Here is a 22,852-nt window from a genome sequence, read left to right as displayed (position 1 = left end):
TCTCCCTATTCCTCTTCATTTGAGAGTTGTACATGCAAACGAAAGGAGAGAAGCAACCAACATGTTATTTGGATTGACTTAAAATTTGTTGCACGCTATTATTAAATATTGACATATCCATTACATCTTTAGATAAGACTAAATTCACCAACTATTTCTATATCTCCTCCTTTAGATTATGAATATTTTTAAGAGAAATATGATAATGAGCTATTGTAGAGTATTTGGGTTATGATAAGAAAATAAAAATAAGAATAAATCTTGTCATACTTGTGTTCTTTATTTGAAATTATGTTTTATTGTTTTTCCATTGGATTTTTATCCACATTTACTTGTAAAGGACTCCTTACATGACCATTTACTGAGAATAGGAGAAATGAGCTCTTTGCCACCATGTAATTAAGTTAGCCATTTTTAGATACCTTAGAGAATAGTCAAAAGAAATACGATCCACTTGAAAGTATCTCCTATAATAAGAGATATTATCGTACTTTATAGCCTTTTTCTATCAATGCAATCTTACTTTTAACAAAATATCATTTAGAAGCCCTTTCAAAATGTCTTGTTCAAAATGCATCCTTGCTAAGTATAGTAAACCAAATTGTTTATGTTTAGATCTAGAGCCAAATAATTTCTTACCATATTATTAATTCCTTGAAAATAGGAATCAACCCAATATTTAAGATGGAGATAAGGTAGATGTATTTATACCAACATAACTAAAAAAATTTGTCATTGGATTAAAATGTAGAAACCATGGACCATATTCTAAAATATCTATTATGTACTTTATTTTTTCACAAAGTACTACAAAGGAACCTTAATCACTAGGGCATATATCTATGTTACCTTTTAATTTTTAAATTCAATACTTTGATATCCATTCAATCATATTTCTAACCACATGATCAAAATACATGAAATTGGTAAATTGAACTTCTATTTTAAATTTTCTTCTTCTTCAATTAGAACCTTCATTCATAGAGAATAAATAAGATGCTCTTTAGAACATGGAGCGATACTCACTTTTTTCATCTTATTTGCTAATGAGGATACCATCACATGGGTTACATATACTTTAACTCCATTCACATCACTATCTAGGCATCCAAGGTGTATTGGCATAATATTACCCATGTTATCTTTCTTAGTATTTTGATTATTTAAAATCATCAAGGCCATTAAAGCATGTGAACTAGATCCCTAGTACTCTCTTGCTTTAACGATTTCCATTAAGATTACCATTTATTCTTATCAACAGTATTATTTCTCTAAAACCTCCTTTTTCTCAGCTCTCGATTATACTTGGTTTGTCTCTATAGGCCTAAGAAACTTAGGATTTTTTTTAGCTCTAAGTAAAATCCATTTTAAAATACTTTTGATTATCATATGTGAAAGCTTCTAAAATCAATTACTCAAACATTTGATTATCATTATTATAGTTTATGATATAATTAAATCTACATGAAAGAAATGAAATTAGGCCATTCATGGTATAGAGTAAGTTTAATTTGAAGACATTAACAATTTTTATTATTAACAAATCATTCATGGTATAAAAAATCCCTAGTGGATGTAGTATGAATGTTGAAATTATTGAGACCTTCATGGATTTTAATAATAAGCAATAAAATCATTCTTCAATAAAAAAACTCATGACCAATATGCAGTCATATATAATTTTTAAAAATCTGAATACTTGAAGAACATCTAAACTTGCTATAGTCAAAACCATATAATAGCATACCTTCCTCAACAAACTTTTTTATGTCACAAAAAAATGAATACTTGAAGATCTAAACTCAATAGCCATTTAAACCATATAATAGCATACCCTCCTCTACTATATTCAAAACAAAAGTTTCAACGCCTCTTAGACATTAGGCACACTTGCATTATTGTTGAAAGAACAAATATTAGGGTTCCATCCCCAATGTATCAACCTTTATAAGTACCCAATTTAATTATTTTATTTTTTTCTATAACTATATGAATATTTTATATTATATTTTACTTAATATTATGCTCCATCTCAAATGGGGCATTGAAATTTATCCAAAGAATATATTGTTGTGTTTGTACTTTGTTATATGAGTTGTAAGTTGTTGTAAGGCGGATAAATGTAGCAAAATTAGAGTGTTCCTCTTTTGTGGGATTTTATGACAAGTTATAATAATATATTATGACATGTGGAGACCATTTTTGCGATCTTCTAAATTCATATAAAAATTCAAGATTTTTAGAGATCAACATGATCTTATTTTGCTTATCTTTGATCAAACATCAACATCTAAATACTAGTATTCTATCATAGTTAAAATATTTCTTTTTTTAATATTAAGATATGCACTTAAATAATTTATTATGTTATCCCATTTTCAAATTCACCAAGATACACATAATTTCCTCTAACTCTAATACAAAGATTGATAATTTTATTGACCACTTCAATTATTTAATAATCTTTAATATTTATCAAGATTTTTTTTATCTTTTTAAATTTGAAAAACATTATGATGCATATATGAAAATGAATGAGCTAAACACCTCTATAATGAATGGTCTAAAGATTTTGCAAATAGCATAGCAAACTAAGTGCTTGATTGAATGTAAAATAAAATATGATCAACAAAACATGAGGTGAATGATCGAACCAAAAAGCCGTAGTTTTATTATTGTATTAATACCCTCTTCTGCAGCAATCCAACAGCATTTTAAGTGCAAAATATTGTCATAAATTTTGCCCCATCCATGAACAGCTGAATCCCAGAACAAAAAGGAAAAATCTCACAAGCTTAAAGCAAATCAAGATGCGATCTCCACTCGAAAGAAGCAAAAATTTGACGCCATTGAATGCACAAGTCTTATGCTCCCTCAAATTTGACCTTCTCGATGAGGTCGGCTGCATCTTGAACAGAAGCAATATTCTCTGCTCCTCCCTCTCCTATCGATATCTCGAACTTCTCCTCCAACGCCATCATTATCTCCACCTGCACAAAAAAACCATCCATTTTTCATACCAGTGCAACAAAAATACACAACAATTTCAAATTTAGGATTTTTTTTGTTATTTACGGTATCTAACGAATCGGCGCCCAGATCGGCAAACTTAGTTGCCGGCTGAACGGTGTCCACCTCAATCGACAGCTGCTTCGCAATTACATCCTGCACTGTTGCCAGTGTTTCCGGCAGAGCCTGCACAATTTTCATTAACAATGTCAGATCAAGAAATTTCCTTTATCTACAGTCGCTAAATTTGGGGAAAATTCAAACTCACGGTGACGGCAAAGATTGTGAATGCAGGGGAGCCAAAGGAACGGGTTTTCCATGTTCTGTTTGCCGCAACTTGGCGTTTGAGGCAGATTCTTAGTCCATTCAACTGAGAAACCCTCTGCAATGGATAAATACATCAAAATCCAGTTAATTTAGTAGAATTTCATAAACGACCCGAGTTCGAACCCTGCAACTCATCAAGTGCCAAAGATTTTACTTACAGATGATGATTGTAGGGTAACATGTTGAGATTGGTGGGAAGCCGCGAGGCCGACTCTTTTCGCTGAAATTGGCTGAATGAGTGATGAGGTGGGGGTGGAAGTTGCTGCTGCTGCTGCCATTGCTACTGTAAACACAGGTAAGTAATTTTTCTTCTTCTTTTTTCTTCTTTCCTGTGCCTGCAAATGGAGTGGATAAATGGCAGAAGAAGTATGCACTTAATATAAAGCAGTTGATCGCAGATGAAGACGGAGAAGAAAAGGTTATCGGGACGGAGGTTACGAAGGCCTTAATCGAAATGACCGACGCCCATTTTTTTGTTTCTGAGAGTGTTTGTTAGCGCATGTCTGATTGCCGTCCTGGTGCAAAGAAAGTGCAATGTTGTAGTTTCTGTGCTTAAATTCTTGATTGCTCGAGAACATGGGTATTTGGGTTAATCTTTTGTCCTCACACTTTTATTTTAAACTTCATTTGGTGGAGTTCTCCACATTTATTGTGATTTTTTAAAGATTTTGTTGTCTCTAGGTAATTTTCTTTTGCCTTGAGTATTCTAGTTGTCTCTAGGTAATTTTCTTTTGCCTTGAGTATTCTAGTTCTCCACATTTATTGTGATTTTTTAAAGATTTTGTTGTCTTTAGGTAATTTTCTTTTGCCTTCATAGTATTCTAGTCCTCCACATTTATTGTGATTTTTTAAAGATTTTGTTGTTTTTAGGTAATTTTCTTTTGTAAGGTAATTTCAATGAATGTATGTAAATGATATGAGAATTATATTCTTGTAAGATATTTTATTTGTGGGATTTTTTTTTTAAACATGTTAAGGAGTTAGGTGAACACTTGGTTCCCTAATGGGCTTCACATGGAAGCTATTTAAAACCTTACAAAGGGGCTTATTTTCCTTTTCTATCTTACTAATGTCATTTTTTTTTGGGTATTGGAGAAGATTTGAACTCAAGACCATCTACGACTCTTTGCTAGTTTCCCCCTTTGAAAAGAATATGGTTGAGCTATCATCTGATAAATGTGGCAACCTACCTATGTAGTGGACAACTCATGATAGAGGCTTGGTACTACATGCACAATAAATTAGGGAATTTTGATCCTCATATTGTTCGTTGTCATTCAAAATATTTAAAATAAAAATGGATGAACCTTACTCTAGTACTAAAATGATACTCAAACAACTTTATAAGGGTGTTGTCAAGTCAACCTATATTGTCATTTTCCTAGTGGCTTTCGATTACTTGTGGAATCTTTGTCCATGTTATACTTTTATATTATTTTTCAATCTATTTTTGTATTGAATGACAATTTGAGGTACCTAAGGCAAAGAGAATGCATTTTTTCTCAAAACATCATGAAACCTTGATCCATGTCATCATCATAGGGTTGACAGTTCAACTATGAAATGATGCCATCAAATAGATTACTCACTTTTTGTGCATCTTTGAGCACTAGTTCGCATTGTTCCATCATTGCTTTTATTTAGCTCTATGATTGTGTGTTGTCAAGCTTGACGAATAGAATCACATTGCTAATAATCATACATCATAGGGAGCTCAAATTAAGATGTACCTACATTAGCTAAAGATTGGGGATAAAGTTTCTAAGGAATTATTTCAATCCCTTTGAGATTATCAAGTCTCTCAAAATATCAAGCATATTAAAGAATGCCATGAGATTTTAAAAAATATACCTAATATTCTCTAGACATTGCCAATGGAAGTTTCAAGCCTAGGAACTTTTATTTAGTATGGGCAAACCCTTAAGAAGTGTGAGTGTGGTCCCCTATTAGCTCTCCACTTCCCAACAAGCCTTTTGTGACTAGACACTTACCCTAGTTAACCTTAGATAACTAAGCATTCTATGGATAATGGAAAAGCTCCTTGCTACGATGGGTTCCCATATGAATTCTATAAAGCTCTATGGGACATGATCGAGCATGACCTTGTTTAGGTCTTTATGAAAGGTTTTAATTTAGGATCTCTTTACAAGTTGTAGACACCTAAAATTGACACATTGTCTTTCCTTGACTATTTCCTCTATAATTGATTGAATAAAACCATTATTTTTCAATTAATCATCCCCTTTCATATCCTTATTACCTTCCTTTACTTTTATGTCATCTTCTCGACCACAATGTAGCTGGACTAAGTCATGTGGTCTATGTCAAATAAGAACATTTTTATCTACTCATCCATATGAAATGATTTTTGTCAAGGTTGGCATGTCTAAGAACCTTAAGATACTATTCAAATACAAAAATCTAACTAGTGTGACTCTATACATGCTACTATTTCCAATCCTCATACCATAAAATTTAGGATTGTGTATTAGTTATCAAGCATCACAAGCCATAACTCAAACAAACTATTAGGGATTTCCACACTCTTTTCAAAAAAGTGATGATAGTTGGATTATAGTAAGCAACATAAAGAATAACCATCATATTAGAGCTTAGGGACCTCATCCTCAATTGTACACTATTAGACCTCAAATTTTAAATCCTGACAAGGAGAAAGATGTTATTGTTAGAGAACCCACCGGAAAAGCTTTATACGTGACAAGTAAGCCTTAATTCAATAAAACAATGCTTCATGCTAGCATTATTTTTCCTAAATTTTAAGTATAGCTAAGTTCTCTTCCATCCTCTCATTGCTATCACAACCTAACTCCTGAGATTGAGGATGGTTGTTTTATACTAGACAAGAAGCCACTTATTTCCACCAAATCACCTTGGTTTGGGTCATCCAAACAACATATATAGGAGTTCTTGAAAAATATTTGTGGATCTATTTACCAATTTAATAGTGAGAATATGAAACTTGACTTCCTTCTTGCATGAATTATCTGTGATGTAATTTTGGGGTTTAATAGTCATAGGAAATACATCATATTATATATTTGACAAAGGTTGATTGAAAAGCTACATTTCGCACGACTTGATGATGTATCCCCCTCCTCCCCATAATAGAGAAGCTCCAATGCTGAAGATGAAGGATAAAGGATGAATGTTGATGAAGATCCAATAGTGGCAAACCACGTTCCCCTCCTTAAGAAGAAACAAATCAAATGGTTGGTAGAAGCAAATCCATGAAAGGAGATGGAAGGAATAGTCTCATGGTGTGTTCCATGAAAGATTACTCAAATGTCCACATGAATGAATCAAAAGAGGTTGAATCAATTTAAGTGAATCCAAACAACTGTGAAGATACCTGATGAACAACCTTTGAAGGAATTGCTGAAGATAAATGACAAGAATGCACAATTTGCCATCAAAGAGGAATGAAGTATCCTCAATCATGTCCCCAATATTTGGAGTTTGTGATGTATCAAACAACCCTGCAATCTCTGACAAGTACTCATCCCACACTACTAAAATTGGAAGGAAACAATCTACCTGTTGAATTGAATTGATCTCTAAAGAAGTGGGAGGTGGAGGAGAAGGTACACCATAAATATCAAGAACCATGGTGGATGATTGAAGCACACATAGGTGTTAGGGTTTAGGTAGATCCAAAGAAAATACAAATTAACAATTATATGCAGATTCGAATACACAAAAGACGAAGAATCGTACACAACACAAATAACACAAAGATTTAACATGGTTCACCCAAGATGGGCTACACGCACAAAACACAACCATCCAACCTTTTCTTTTTATCCAGTAAAACAATACAACACCATTACAATGCCTTTTACACTTCAGCCACTTATAACATGCTATTTAGGGCAACCTACAAAGTCAGTCGTTTTAGGGTTTTTTTTTAAATGTTAGTTTTTTCAACAAAAAATGCCAAAAAAAAATCCTCGAGGGTTGTGGCCCTCAAACCCTCACTTGAGGCCCGGTCCAATCCAACCTCAAACCTTGACAAGGATACATTATGAGTGTACAATACTTGCATGATCAGTTACCACATACCAACAATCTCCCACTTGGAGATTGATTAGACTCCACACCAAACAATCTCCCACTTGGAGACCGATCCTAGATGACACTGTTGCACTTGCAACTCCCACTGGATAAAACACCTGGACTTGGTTGCTCCTTAATTCCATGATTTTCTGTCAAGAAGGCCAATAGAAACTAATGAAGAAATCAACTTCTCCCGCATGACAACCTTCCTGAACATATCTGCAGAATTGTCACTTGTGTGAATCTTTTCAAGTCATAATTGGCCATCCTCGAAAATAGACCGTATGAAGTGGTTGCTGAGCTGAATGTGTTTTTTCCTCAAATGAAGAGCAAAAATATTCACAAGATGAATAAAACCCTGGCTATTAGTGTACAATGGGATATCCTCCAACGTCTTGCCCATCTCCTCTAGAAAATATTGTAACCAAATCATCTCCTTGCTAGCTTCAGTAACAACCACATACTCAACTTCAATGGTTGAAAGTGCAACAACCTTTTGTAGTCTAGAAATCCAACTAATTGTAGATCCCCCTACAATAAAAACATACCCTGTAGTACTCCTCCTTGTATCAATATCACCTGCTAGATCAGAGTCAACATATCCTCGTAGAGCAGAGGTTGATCCTTTGAAACATAATGCCTTGGTAGTAGCACCTCTCAAATACCCGAGAATCTATTTCACAACATTCCAATGTTCCATTCCTGGATTGCTCATATACCTTCTCATAACTCCCACTACATGTGCAATATCTGGTCATGTGCATACCATCGCATACATCAGACTGCCAACAACTGATGAATACAAAATGTTAGACATTTTATTTACCTCTTCTTGTGTCTTTGGACACATCTCCTTAGTCAATTTGAAATGATTGACAAAAGGTGTACCAACTACTTTTCAATTATGCATGTTAAATCTTTTCAAGAACTTCTTTATATACTCACTTTGGGACAAAGTTAATGTTCCATTTTTCCTGTCTTGTGTAATCCTCATAACAAGGATTTGCTTGGCTGCACCCAAATCCTTCATAGCAAATGACTTTGCTAATTTATGTTTAAGTTCATTTATATGCTGCATGTTAGACCCAACAACAAGCATGTCATCAACATAAAGTAACATGATAATATAACTGCCATTATCCAATCTCTTAAAATAAACACAATAATTAGAATGACATATGTGGTAACCTTGTTCAACCATGAAACTATCAAATTTCAAATACCATTGTCGGGGTGCTTGCTTTAGGCTCTACATACTCTTCTTCAACCTGGACACTAACTCCTCCTTACCTTTGACCTCATATCCCTGTGGTTGCTACATGTAGATTTCCTCCTCCAAATCCCCATGGAGAAAAGTTTTTTTAACATCTAGCTATTCAAGATGCAAGTCTTTTGTAGCCACAAGACTTAGAATAGTTCTAATTGAAGTCATTTACAACTGGAGAAAATATTTCATCAAAATCTATACCCTTTTTATGTGCAAATCCTTTTACCATGAGTCTAGCCTTATATCTTTTCTATCTTCCATCCTCCTCCTTCGGCTTATAAACCCATTTATTTGGCAAGGCTCTTTTTCCTACAGGTAATGGGACTACGTCCCAAGTCTTATTATGCATCAAGGAATCCATTTCCTCTTTGATGCCCAGCTCCCATTGCTATTTGGCATCCATCTGCATTGCTTCTTCATATCCTTCTGGTTCACCAAAGTCAGTTAATAAAATAGAATACAAAGAAGGAGAAAATCTTTCAGGAGGTCTACTTAACCTCGTAGAACATTTAACACTTGTAGGAGTTTGTGGGATATTTTGTTGTTGCTAAGTATCAGGTACCAATGAAATTTTATTCTCAAGATTCTCATCCAACACCACATATTCCTTTTTGATCTGTTCATGCTTCTTTTCCCGCATCTGATCTTTATACATGACCTTCTCATTCAATACAACATCTTTACTTCTAATTATTTTTTGATTTTCAAAATCCCATAATCGATAACCAAATTCATCTATTCCATAAATGAAGGTACTTTTTTGAGATTTAGCATCAAGCTTGGTTATGTTTTCTTTATCAACAAGGACAAAAGCTTCAGAACCAAAGGTTTTCAAAAAAGAATAGTTTACCTTTTTACCAGTCCATGCCTCCTTTGGAATGCCACCATCCAAAGGATTTGAAGGTCCTCTATTTATCAAATAAATAGTAGTATGTACAACATCTGCCCATAAATGTAGGGGTAGTCCAACATGCAATTTCATGCTCCTTACACGCTCCATGATGGTCCTATTCATTCTCTCAGACACACCATTTTCTTGTGGGGTTCCTGTAATCATCTTTTGCCTTCAAAATTCCATTGAAATGACAGTAATCTTCAAATGCTTTGCTGCAATACTTGCATCCATTATCAGATATGAGACACATCAACTTTTTTCGTGTCTCATTCTCAACCAAAGCTTTCCATTTCTTAAAAGTTTTAAAAAAATCAGACTCTTTTCTGTTTACCATAAACACAGTTTTCACAAAGCTCTAAATCAATCTGCTTCAATCCTGGCAACAAGTTTTTAGAGTGGAGGATTTTCATCCCTTTCTCACTCATGTGCTCAAGTCTATGGTGCCACAATTTTGTATCTGTCCTTGCAACATCTATTGTAGTTGTCCCTGCAAAAACTTTTTCTGTATCAGCTAAGGTAGAATAAGTATTACCAGTACACAAATACAATGTGCCTACCTTTGCACCTTTAACTACTACTAATGCACCTTTAGTGACCTTCCAGACATTGTCTATAAAGGTGACTATGCAACCTTCACTTCCTAGTTATCATGCATAAATTAAATTTCTTTTTAAATTTGGGACATGCCTTACCTCCTGCAACAATCAATCATTTCCATTTTGCAACTCTTTTTTTATCTTGCCTTTTCCAACAATTTGACATGACTCATCATCACCCAAGTATACCTTTCCAAAATCACCTTGAACATAATCTAGAAAATATTTTCTATGGGGTGTAGCATGAAACAAAGCCCTTGAATCTATTAGCCAAGAATCATTAACATTATCTAAACACAGAATTAAGGCATCTTGTAAATTATTACTTGCAACTTTGGCTTCCTTGCTATCAACTTGATTTTCGTCTCCTTGTTTGTTTTTTCGAGACCAACAATCTTTATTTAGATGTCTTGGTTTTCTGCAGTACCAACAATCCTTTCTCCCTTTGGATTGAGAACGTCCTTTCTTTGACTTCCCTTGTGACTTCTTACTATTTCCTGGGCTTTTTCCTCTTTCCTTTGATCTTCCCCCATTCTCTACATTCAAAACAATACTTGATGATGTTGAAGTCTCACCTGTGCTTTTCTGTCACATTTCCTCACTTAAGATAACCCCAACAACATCATCAAAATTCAAAGTGTTTGTACCAAAGATAGAGTTACTTACAACCATAACCAAGCTATTCCAACTTTCTCGCAAAGAACATAAAATTAAGAGAGCCCTAATCTCTTCATCAAAGTTAACTTTTACAAAATTCCATTGGTTGGAAACTGTATTAAATTTATTTAAATGATTTGCTACAAATCCTCCTTCACTCATTTTCATATTAAATAAATGCTTCATAAGAAATACCTTTTTGAAGCTGAGGGTTTCTCAAACAATTTTGTCAGTGCTTCCATTAGGGTTTCAGTCGTTGTTGCTTTTGATATATTGAACGCTACAAACGGTGCAAGGCATAGACGAATGGTCCCCAATGCCTTTTTGTCCATAATATCCCAATCTTCATCTGACATTGTGGTCTGTTTCTTTGTCTTTCCTTCCAATGGATGCCATATATCCTTTTGATATAGGTAATCCTCCATCTGCATTTTTCATAGCTGATAATTCTGGTCGGTGAACTTCTTGACCTTGAATTTGGTTTCTTCCATTGCTCCCACTCAAATCTTAAAGTCCCTGCCAATTTACACAAATACACGGCTCTGATACCAATTGTTAGGGTTTAGGCAGATCCAAAGAAAATACAAATTAACAATTATATGCAAATTCGAATACACAAAAGATGAAGAATCATACACAACACATATAACACAGAGATTTAAGGTGGTTCACCCAAGATGGGCTACATCCACAAAACACAACCATCCAACATTTTCTTATTATCCAATAAAACAATACAACACCATTACAATGCTTTTTACATTCTGGGTGCTTATAACATGCAATTTTAGGGCAACCTACAAAGTTAGCCTTTTTAGGGGTTTTTCAACAAAAAAATACCCCCAAAAAAGAAAATTTCCTCAAGGGCTACACCCCCAAACCCCCACTCAAGGCCTGACCTTGAAGTCCGACAAGGATACATTATGAGTGTACAATACTTGCATGATCAGTCACACACATACCAACAATAGGTTTAAGTGACCTAACCTCTCCTCAAATACTTCAACCACTCTAGATGCATGAGAGGTAGGACAAGTCAATGGAACTACATGCTTGATGGGAGAAAAATGAGAGAACTCATACAACCAAGATGCATGATCAATAGTCCCAATTGCAATAATCTCTCTACTATGTAGATCTCTAATAAGCATTGAAACAAGTGAACTCCATTGTCTTACCCTACCCACTAAGAGTAATTTGATATATGGAAAAGAGACTGGACTATAAAGAAGGAACACATAGTACATTATTAAATGTACCATCATCAACCTCAATAGAACCCCTCCTAGTAATACTCATATAAGTGTTATTACCCATCAAGATGTATGGTAAACTCCACGGATCATATGCAGAGAACATACCCATAGATGAATTCATATGATGAGAGGCTCTTGAATCAAGAAGACATCTGATGTATTGAAGATGTGTGGATGCAAAGAGAGCATGGCCCTTCATCATGTCTTTGCTACATGCCATAGAATCAAACCTGGAATGTGTAGGTCATGAAGTTGTAGAAGAAGATGAACTAGATGAAGGTGGTTCAATATTATACTTTAGGAGAAGGTTTTGAATCTCATCAATCTTCTTTGCATAACACCAATGCTCATGATGTCCCATCTTAGTGCAATATGCACACTTTAGTTTATCCTTATTAGATGAAGCCCTCTTAGAAGAGGAAGAATAATTCAAAGAATCATGTGATTATGTGTCCTTGGCCTGCTGATGTGACTTGCAGTCCTTGTATTTTTGCTTTTTTCCTTTTCCATGTGAAGCCTTCTAATGTGTGGTGTTTGTAAATGTTATTCAATTTTCAATTCAAGATGCAAGTTATATTCAAGGTTATCTTTTCTTTCAAGTATGTGTTATATCTTAATATAATAAATCTGATTATTGTCTAGTATGTTGCAGATGGAGAAAGAGCATTTATCAATTTCGAAGACATGACTGATCAAGATATTACTTGATTGCACCTTTTCAATCATCATTGCATTTACCAATTGGTATATATAATAAAACTTAACAAGTTACTCGATACTAATCAGTGTGTATATCATAAATAAGTCAACCGATACTAATCGGTATGTATGCAGTCATAAACTAAACCCGATAACAATCGGTGTTCACACAGTTAACATGTTTGACCGATACTAATCAATGTGCATATGATTAACAATGTAAACCGATGCCAATCGGTATTTTGTGCTCTATGATTTACAACCGATAATTATCGATAGTTAAGCATTGGTTAAGAATCCGATATTGATCAGAATTTGCAAGTAAGGTTGTATATATATAAGTCAAAGAATAATCATCAAATGAAGGAATGATAACTTGAAGTCTTTATCATAGTCTATCAATAAGATAGATGATTGAATGAGAGACTTCATTTATCTCTCATTCAATCATTTATGTTACCGAGGCTATCATGCATCAACACTCCCTCTTAGCTAGGTAAGATAAATGAAAGACAAGATATCAAGCATCAAATTTCTAATGATGGTCAGTATTCATTGCGTAATCTGGCTCTCTAGAAGATCATATCACCTAATCACATGACATGAAGTATCACCTAAACACATGATACAAACGTTCATCTCATCAATTGGTGATGACAGGATATCACCTAAGCACATGATATCAGTATTGCCTAAACATGCAATACTTTAGAAATAAGTATAGGAAAATATTTAAATTCTCTACTTATTCAAGTTGTGGTATGTGCACTAACATTTTATTCAAAATGTTTTACCACAACACAATCATAGCACATCTATGGCATACCAGAGATCCAACATGATAACTGGTTTGAACATCATAAGATTGTCACCTTATAATGTCTACATACAAGTGTTCATTATCTGAGAGATCGTCACCTCTTAGACATGAACGTAATATTCTACTGACGTAATATTTTCCTAGTGGCCATTGATAGAGTATTCTCTTGGCATTGATGAAATATTCCTTATGCCCGTGACAATGATAGTACGGATCTGTATGAGCAATTTTTTGAAAATGTGTCCCAAAAAATTGCGCAAATTTTGGTGAATGAACAATTGATTTTTAGGTTTTTGATCTTTATGAGTACGATGATGAGGTTTGTTTCACCCTAAAATGCGTAGATTTTTTGTTGACCTTTAGATCTTGCCTCAAAATATGTGCCCTTGGGAAAAAAATATCCAAAAAAATACTTGCTCAAATTTTGATAAGATGAGAGTGGATCTGGAGGTTTTTTAACATTGCAAACACAATGGTGAAGTCCATTTCACTCTAAAGTGACCATATTTTTCAAAGACTCCCAAAGATTGCCTCAAAATGTGTGCCCTAAACAAAATAACCCAAAACTTTAGCTGCTCAAATTTTGATAAAATGACAATCAATCTATAGGTTGTGGGATGATATGAACACGATGACAACCTTTGTTTGAGCTCAAAGTGCACAAAAATTCTCTCAAGCATAGACCTCTCAAGAATATGGACAATTACCAGTAGATTTTCTCTAATACCATGTAGAAGTTGATGATTCAACCACACAAGTCAATAATCCTTTGCAAGCATAACACCTATCACAAAATTGAGACCATGGAAGAATAATATGCTCAATAACTTGAGAATTTCGTATTGATTGCACAAATGAATTATTTTGCAAGGAATGAATGAATCCTTATGAAATGATGAATTAAACCCTAGATGCAAACCCTAAAGCTAGATTAAATTAGCTAGTGTCAAGTGTGACAATCATTATGAATGAGACAACCTAAGCTATTATTAGTTTAATTTAATGAAAAGGAAAAAGCACCTAACTTTAGCTTAAGTGAATAAATTAACTAAAGGACCTAATTAATTACATGATAAGATAATGTCCTAATTAGTCCAATAGTTATTTCACTCTCATCTCTTTTAGGTGACAACAACACTTAATGGATCCAGGATATGGCCCCAATTGTTACATCCCTTTTTTCTAAATTTGGAAAATGCTTATTATACTTTGGTTTAGCTAATCAATGACATTGCTTTTGTTTCTGCTATGAATGGATAATGAATAATAAATTCATCTTGTTTTCAATAATTTATGAAATCCATTAATATGGTAAGATGTGATTAACTAATTTTCATATAATCGAGTGGATGCAAGAATCACAACACCCTTAGTAGGAAGGGAAAGTATGATCAAGGAGACGATCACAAACTTTGGAAAAGAATAATTGTCATTTCAAGCCTTGAGCCGAGGGAGTAAGATGTATTATTTTTAGCATCACCACCTTGGTTGGGTAGTGTTTGTTTCATCCTACTTGTTGATGTCAACATGTGTTTACCTTGTCACCTCTTGTGTCTCTTCAGCGGTTAGTACTTTGTGTTGATCATGTTTTCTTGTCATTGAGTTTTTCATGAGATAGCTATGCATATATTGTTGTGTATCTTTATGTGTGTGTGTGTGTTGTAGCATCCTAAAATTGCACCCTTTGCAATTTTGACCATATTTGGGGCCCTTGCTTTAGTGTTCTCATCTCTATAATTGATCTGGACCTATTTATGCCTCTACCTTGCAATAAATGTCATATTTTCATATTTCACCTTGCATTGCACTTTAACCTTGGCCCAAATATGGGGTAGGACCAGGGCATGGCACCTTGGTCCTCAGAAGGACCATGGCACTACGCCATGGTCCTCCCTAATTGGTTCCCAATTCAAAACCTTTTTCCTATCCAAAATTTTGGTGGGAATCCCCTGCCCGTGTCGGCCTATGTCAGAAAATTAACATAATTGACGATGGACATGTATATAAGGAGGTCTTCCCCTCTCATTTGGGCATAAGGTAGATGTACATTCATGATAGATGGATATTGGGAGCACTATAATCAAGCATTCAAGCATTGAAGTTTTCATTATCAAGCATTTCTAGAGGTATTCAAGGCTACATATTCTTCATCTATCCATTATGGAGCAACATTACATCATTCATTTGCAAGGATGTGTGTGTGTTAGGGTTTTGTCATGTTCATGTCATTTCATGCAACATATGTGATTACATTCAAGAAGCAAAGCATCATTATCAGTCATTGCAGATTTAAGGTATACCTTTACATCATTTTATTTCAAGTATTCGCAATATTTCATTCAAGGTTGATTCCAAACCATGGTTTGACTTAGGCAAACCCCTATTTCCAACATATTTCCCCTTCTTTTTGTGTGCAAGAAACAAGTACATAGTTGTACTTCTCAGAATAAGCTTCATTAACATAGACAAATCATCCCCCCTTTAGCGTGCAAAAATTTTGAAGGACTGTTGTGATGTGCCATGGTCTCGACTTTTTAAGAGCTTTTTCAAACAACTGATCTGATCCATCTTATACAGCTCAAATCCAGGTGCATGTGAAAATCCCGCATCTGTAGCTCACTGTTTTCTCAATTTTACCTTCATTTTTCAACACTTTACCCATTTCAGCATTTCAACTTACAAAAGAGAGGAACAACCCCACAAAATTAATCAATCCATTCAGTGTTCAATCCTTAATTTGATTTGTGACTGAATCTAATGGATTCCCTTCCCTCTCTTTTGAATGTAAAGATTTTAAGTGAAATTGATTTAGTGATTTCTCCTTTCTATGTTGCAAATTGTTAAATCAAAATCCCCCCCTTTACATATGTGTGTGTGTGTCTATACACACACATGTATGTGTGTATACACATACATACATGCATCTATATGTATATGTATATATATGTATATATGTGTATATATGTGTATATATGTATATACATACATATACATACACACATATATATGTATATGTATATGTATGTATATATGTATATGTGTATATGTATACACACTATACACACACATATATGTATATGTATATGTATGTATGCATGTATGCATGTATATGTATATATATGTACATATATACATATACATATACATACATACATATATATGTATATATACACACATACACACACACATACATACATATATATACATATGCATACATACATACATACACACACATACATACACACACACATTATATATATATATATATATATATATATCATCTTTCACATTCTCCAATACCTCTTGTTTTTCAAAATCTTGGAAAGGACTAGATCTTGTTGAATAACTTTGAGCTACTCATACCAAGATATCTCTCTGAGAGTTGATTCAAACCTCACCTACCTACCATGGAATGTTACAAGATGCTTTAAAGAACCTAGATGTTCCACTTGAGGTGCCACCTAATAATATGACTTTTTGATTGATTCTATGAAGGCACCTAAAGTTGCAATAGTGTTCTCTCGAGATGAGTTACCTCCTAAAGAGGTTCAAAATCAATATGATCCTCTTATGATAGTTGTCCTTATCAATGGTAATTCTATAAAACGAATCTTAGTGGATAACAAATTTGGCCTTAATGTTTGTAGCATTGATTTGTTGCATAGGATTAATGTGGACACTTCTCTTATTCAATTTGAATCTCTTTCTATTCCTGGCTTTGACAATGTTTCTAGAGTATCCTTAGGTACTATAACTTTCCCTATCAAAGTAGGACCTGTTATTTTACCTACACCTATCTAAGTCATGCCTAATAAAATTACTCATAACCTTCTTCTATGACAACCTTGGATGCATAATATGCAAGTTGTCCCTTCTACTCTTCATCATCAAGTCAAATTCATTTATAACTATAAGATGTATACTTTGCATGTTGATACTAATTTACAAGATTGTTTGCAAACTTCATCTAATTCTAAATCTTCTTCATATTCTTCCAATTCTTCTACTACTCAAGATGAAATGCCATCTCCTCCTGAAGATACTTCCTCATATAAAGAGGCACTCTCAGGAGATGATTGGGGGTCCTTAGATTTTACACCTACTTTCATAGGAGAATATAAAGTCCCCCAAATAGAGCCTAAGACTAAAAAGGATGGTGATATGGTGGAACCTAAGAAGAAATGAACCTTGTCTAAACAACTTAGCAACAATTTTGTGGCTGCTTCTAATTCAAACCGTTCTTCAAAATCTTCTTCTAGTTCATCTAATTATGACATTAAGACCTATGAGAACCACCATCTCTTTCTAATATGGCATCCCTTTATGGTCTAGGTTTCCACATTTTACCTAAAGGCGGATACAATGGAAATGGTTGTGGTGCAAGTGAACAAGGGACTAGAGTTCCTTTAGAAAATAACATACATGAAACCTCAGTTGGACTTGGATATAATGCTTCAAAGCCCACCAAAGCATCTAAAAGACCATCTCTCAATGTGAATGTCAAATCTAGTAGTGATGAATGTGATATATTAAATGAAGCCCTTAATGACTTCATCTCAATTAGATCATCCTCTACATCTTTCAACATAAATCCCACTCATAAGAAAATTGTGATAATTGACAAGTTCCTTTATGAGGCTTCCCAAGAGGTTAATAGGTTTGACAGTCCCATTTATGAGGCTTTACCTTCTATTCATTCCAATACCCTCCCTTATAGAAACGAGGCCCTAATAAAGTATACTTGTCCCTCTTCTAAGGTTTCTTTTAAGCATGAGGAAGTTTGTGTGCGAGAGGAACATGACATAAAGGTTTATTCTTCTCCTAGATACTACTTTGTTAATCAAGACATTTCAATACTTATCATCTTATGTATGGTCTTACTTTTGTTGATTGTAGAGCATTTAATATGTCGTATTCAACTTCTTCATTCAATTTATGATATAATTAAATAACATTAGTGGCTATTATGTTTCTCCTCACTATGTGACATTTTTAGCTTACCTGTTGGAGGCTCATTGTCATTCATGGCGATACAATTTCATGTGCAATCATAATTTGGTAGCAACATAATAGCCTATTTTGTATTTTCTCTTGTCTCTATGTTGGGGGGCAAGAACGGTTTTAAAACATCTCCTCTTCTTAAGATTAAACTTTCCCTTTGTGAAGTAGTGTCTTCTATATGGATTTCTTATTAATTGTGGAGGTGTATATTTCCTATTGAAGATATTGTCCCTCTTATTGAAAAAAGTATCCCTAATGAGGATCTCATCCTTGCCTTATAAGTACATATCCTTAACTAGGACCTCTTCCTTAGTGTTGTAAGTCTATAATCATTCATTGAATCTTTTCCATTTATTGATTTGTATCTTTTATAATGAACCCTTCTATATTGTGGACGTGCATATCCCTGTTGAGGATCCCATCCCTCTTGTAAGAAAATGAATCCTTGATGATGATCTTTTCTTTATTTTAGAAGAGTGTGTCTTTTATAAATGATCTCTCTTTGGTGTCCTTGTATCCATGCTTGGGGAACAAGAATAATATTTCAATTCTCTATCTTTTTCCAAAGATTCACCTTTCCGCTGTTGAGTTGCATCTTTTCTTGCATATAATTATCCTTCATGCGAGTACATGTGTGTTCCTTGGTTAGGACCTATTTTTTTTTTTGAAGTGATACATATTTCATGAACAATCTTTCCTTAGTGAAAGTGTGCAATCCTTCACCGAGAATCCACTTTTTCTAAAGATTTCCTCTTCCTTTGAGCTATATTTTTCGTAACTTGATGTCCTTTCTCACATTGAATTTTCCTTCATGCGAGTACATGTGTGTTCCTTGGTTAGGACCTATTATTTGCTTAAAATGGTACATATTTTATGCATTATATCTCTTTAGAAGGAGTGTAATCCTTTTGATTGTCCCTATGCTTTGGGACATTGAGTCTATCTTCTATCTCCTATCCTTTCTAAGGATCCACTTTTCCTATGATGAGAGATGTTTTCTTATAATATAATGTCATTCCTTGTGTGAAGTTGTTTGTTTGCTCAAGGATTCTCTCTTATGCAAGAGTTGTGTATCCTTGGGTACAACCTCTTCTTCACTTGACAATGCATGTCTATTATAAACGAACCTCTCACTCAGGGTCAAAAGTGTGTTATCCTTCATCAAGAATCCCTTTACATAGAAAGAGGATGAAGGTGTAAATTATTATTCTCCTTCCTTTCTTTTGGTCAATTATGTTATTTTTGTTCAAAATCTCGTCTTGGAGGTAGGTGTCTTTGAGCAAAGATCTCTTCGTCCTTCTCCTTTGAAGGATTCACTTTGCACTTGTTAAAAGATATATCTTTTATAACTATCTTTTCCTTGCTTATAAGAGTCATGCCTCTTTAGCTTGGAGATATGTACTTATTTGCCTAAAGTATATCTCCTTGGTGATGAAGGTGTGCTTCCTTGTTTCTATCTTCCTTAAGACCTTAGCATGGGCTACGCTGACAACTTTAAGGGGGTGGGGGGGGGGCATACATCATGGCCTCCTTGTAGCATATTTTTCAATTTAAGTTACGAATTTCCTTGCATAATGCCTTGCTTGGTTGTCCTTATTGCAAGTCTTATACGGGGTGGACATTCTCAAATCTAGATCTAACTCTTATATAAGATGCTTCATTCCCAAAACCAAATGTAATCCTTTTGTATGTCTTATTTAGGGTGTACATGCTCAAAACTAGATCTGAATCTAAGATGAGATGTTTCATTCTTGAAACCAAATACATTATTTTTCAATTGTATGTCTTGTATAGGTTGTTGCATGCTCAAAACCAGACCAAAGTCTTAGATGAGATTCTTAACTCCTGAAACTAGTCGACATTTTAACTAGATGAGTGAAACTAGCATAACACAACGTGCTAGACTATTCTGACTCTTCCTTCCTACGTGGATCACCTATTGTAACATAACTTGCTAGCCCATGTAATCCATGTTCCTTCTTTCTCTCCCATGAACCCATAGCATAACTCACTTTGCTAGTGTTGGATCATGGTTTATTGTGCTTTCAATTGGTGTGCGTCCTTGTTATTTCTATAAGTCCACTTGTGCTCTTGCAATAACATGCCAAGAATGATATTAGTGGTTGATACATTTTGATTATCAAGGTCTCTTCAAATAGTTGACTTGGAACTTTGTGTTTTAGTACTAACGTTGCTTGCTTTTGTTTATATTTGAAGGTTACTTGCATGGATTGACAAAATCTTATGCTTGGGGGATTGATCATCCCTCAACATCATCCTATCCCTAGTTTATCTTACACTTAGATGCTCTATCTCTTCATTTTTACTTTACCAAGAGTATGACCATAAGATCACACTCCACTAAAGTGGGGGCTAAATGTAGCATTGTAAATTGTACACCTTTATTAGCGTGTCCAATTTCACACTCTCCTAACACCTATTTTAGTAATTCCCTTCCTTTGTGGATTATAGAACCTTTATTATAATTAATTAATATTTAAATTAATATTATGGGTCTTATTCCACTTTATTACATCATCACACTATTTATTTGGGCCCTTAATTCTAGGTGTGCCCTTTATTATTTTATCTCGATTTATCCTTAATCCTATCCTAATTTTAACTTCCAAAGAATATTTTGCTTAACTATACATTATGGTTTGAGCCATCAAGTTGGAATCAACATTCGAACCCTGTTATCTTGCATCCCTAGAAATTCAGTAAAAAGTTGATAGGACCAAGGTGACCTACCACCATGGTCTCACACTTTTTTCCCCAAATTTTGGGAGGATAAATTGGTGGTCTTATCTAATTCAAATCTAGCATTGTGCAAAAATATATCAAATCTAAGTTGGCCTAAAGGTGATTTTAATTATCAAATCCCTATATAAGGCATAACTCTCAATTCATTTTCATCATCTTATCTTATGCTAACAATATCATCCAATTCAAGAGCAATTCTTCATCCTCAAGAGGAGATTTGAGTCAAGGAGAAACATACTACATCAAGGCATATTCCTATTATGCTTCAATTATGATTTCATGATGGATTTTATGTGATTTATCATGTTATTGCATCAACATATGGAGGACTTATCCTAAGAACATTGCATCACCTATTCATTGTCCCCCTTTTTTAATTTAATTTTGGAACTGCCATCCAATTTTTTTCTAAGCGTTTCCTTATCTCTTCACGTTTCAAACTTCCTATCATGGGCTTTATGAGTTTTCAAAGTCTTGTTGCGTGATGCATCTCTTTTGCAAGCTTGTCGCAAGGTTAGGAAGTTTCAAGAGTGTTCGATCGCCCGATCTCCCATTGTTGTGTGTTTTGGTCGCTCTAGCGGGAGTTGTGGAAATTTTGTGAGTCTTGACTATAGGTTCATAAGTTCATATTTTTCCCGACCGAGTGACTTGTTAGTCTCACCTAGGTCTTGGGGCACCACCTTTGTGTCAAGTTTTTGTATGGACTAACGTTGTTTCCCTTGTCAGCAGGAACAAGCCGAATGAAAGGACCATTTTGAAGGCGAAGTAAATGCAACATTTAAGGCATTTCACATCACTCGAGGACACAATCAGGGTGGCAAATTATTTTTGAGTTAGCTCTCATTTTTGAGTTTTCTCAAAGTGCATTATCTAGCTTGTGTCCATGCAGAGTGTGATACAAAACCACTAGGTAGGTGTGTGAGACACAGAAGTAGAACAATTGAACCTAGAGACTTTCCAACAAGAGCTTGAAGGAGGTGAGAGAGCCCCGTTGCGGGAAATAATTTTTTAGCGTGGCTTGGCTTTTGTAGCTGAATTTTTGGCTATCGTGCCTTATGCAGATTTAATCATTGCATGCTCTGAAAGATACAACCCAGAGACACAAGAAATCTGAGCAGAGGGTGGTAGGGTTGTAGCACAAATTAACGTTGAAAGCGTCTCTCGCGCCTTGTGCCTTCCTAAGAGAAAAACCTCTAATAATATGCCCATTCTAGTTGGTGAGGAGTATTTCAGAATGCATGGGGACTGGTGTATGAATTACGTTGCCAGAAATTGGTTAAAGTATGAAAAAGGAGGTAAGTCTCAATTGCCCACCAAATTAAAAAGAATGCACTTTAAGGATGAAGTTGCAAAGATTATAGTCCTCTTGCATCGTGTTGTAGGGAATGCTTGCACTGATTATTTTGAGTTTTGGATGTGTCATTTTATTTTGGTATTTTGCGCCCCTGGGTGTTTTATTGACTAGGCTTCTATCATTAGCTATCATTT

General features: G+C 34.6%; 1 protein-coding gene across 1 annotated transcript; it reads right to left on the bottom strand.

Moving 5' to 3' along the window:
- Positions 1-2,650: 2,650 nt before the first annotated feature.
- On the bottom strand, positions 2,651-3,929 carry LOC131053590 (acyl carrier protein 1, chloroplastic). Its single transcript, XM_057988219.2, has 4 exons — positions 3,495-3,929; positions 3,278-3,391; positions 3,076-3,195; positions 2,651-2,990 (listed from the first exon to the last, which is right to left on the bottom strand). Exons 1-4 carry the CDS (start codon positions 3,612-3,614, stop codon positions 2,865-2,867), a joined length of 480 nt encoding a protein of 159 aa, XP_057844202.1. The 5' UTR covers positions 3,615-3,929; the 3' UTR covers positions 2,651-2,864.
- Positions 3,930-22,852: the final 18,923 nt, after the last annotated feature.

This window comes from Cryptomeria japonica, chromosome 4 (genome assembly GCF_030272615.1).
Source record: "Cryptomeria japonica chromosome 4, Sugi_1.0, whole genome shotgun sequence".
Classification (NCBI taxonomy): domain Eukaryota; kingdom Viridiplantae; phylum Streptophyta; class Pinopsida; order Cupressales; family Cupressaceae; genus Cryptomeria; species Cryptomeria japonica.
The sequence above is the reverse complement of the archived record's forward strand: the minus strand, read 5'-3'. Positions and strand labels throughout refer to the sequence as shown.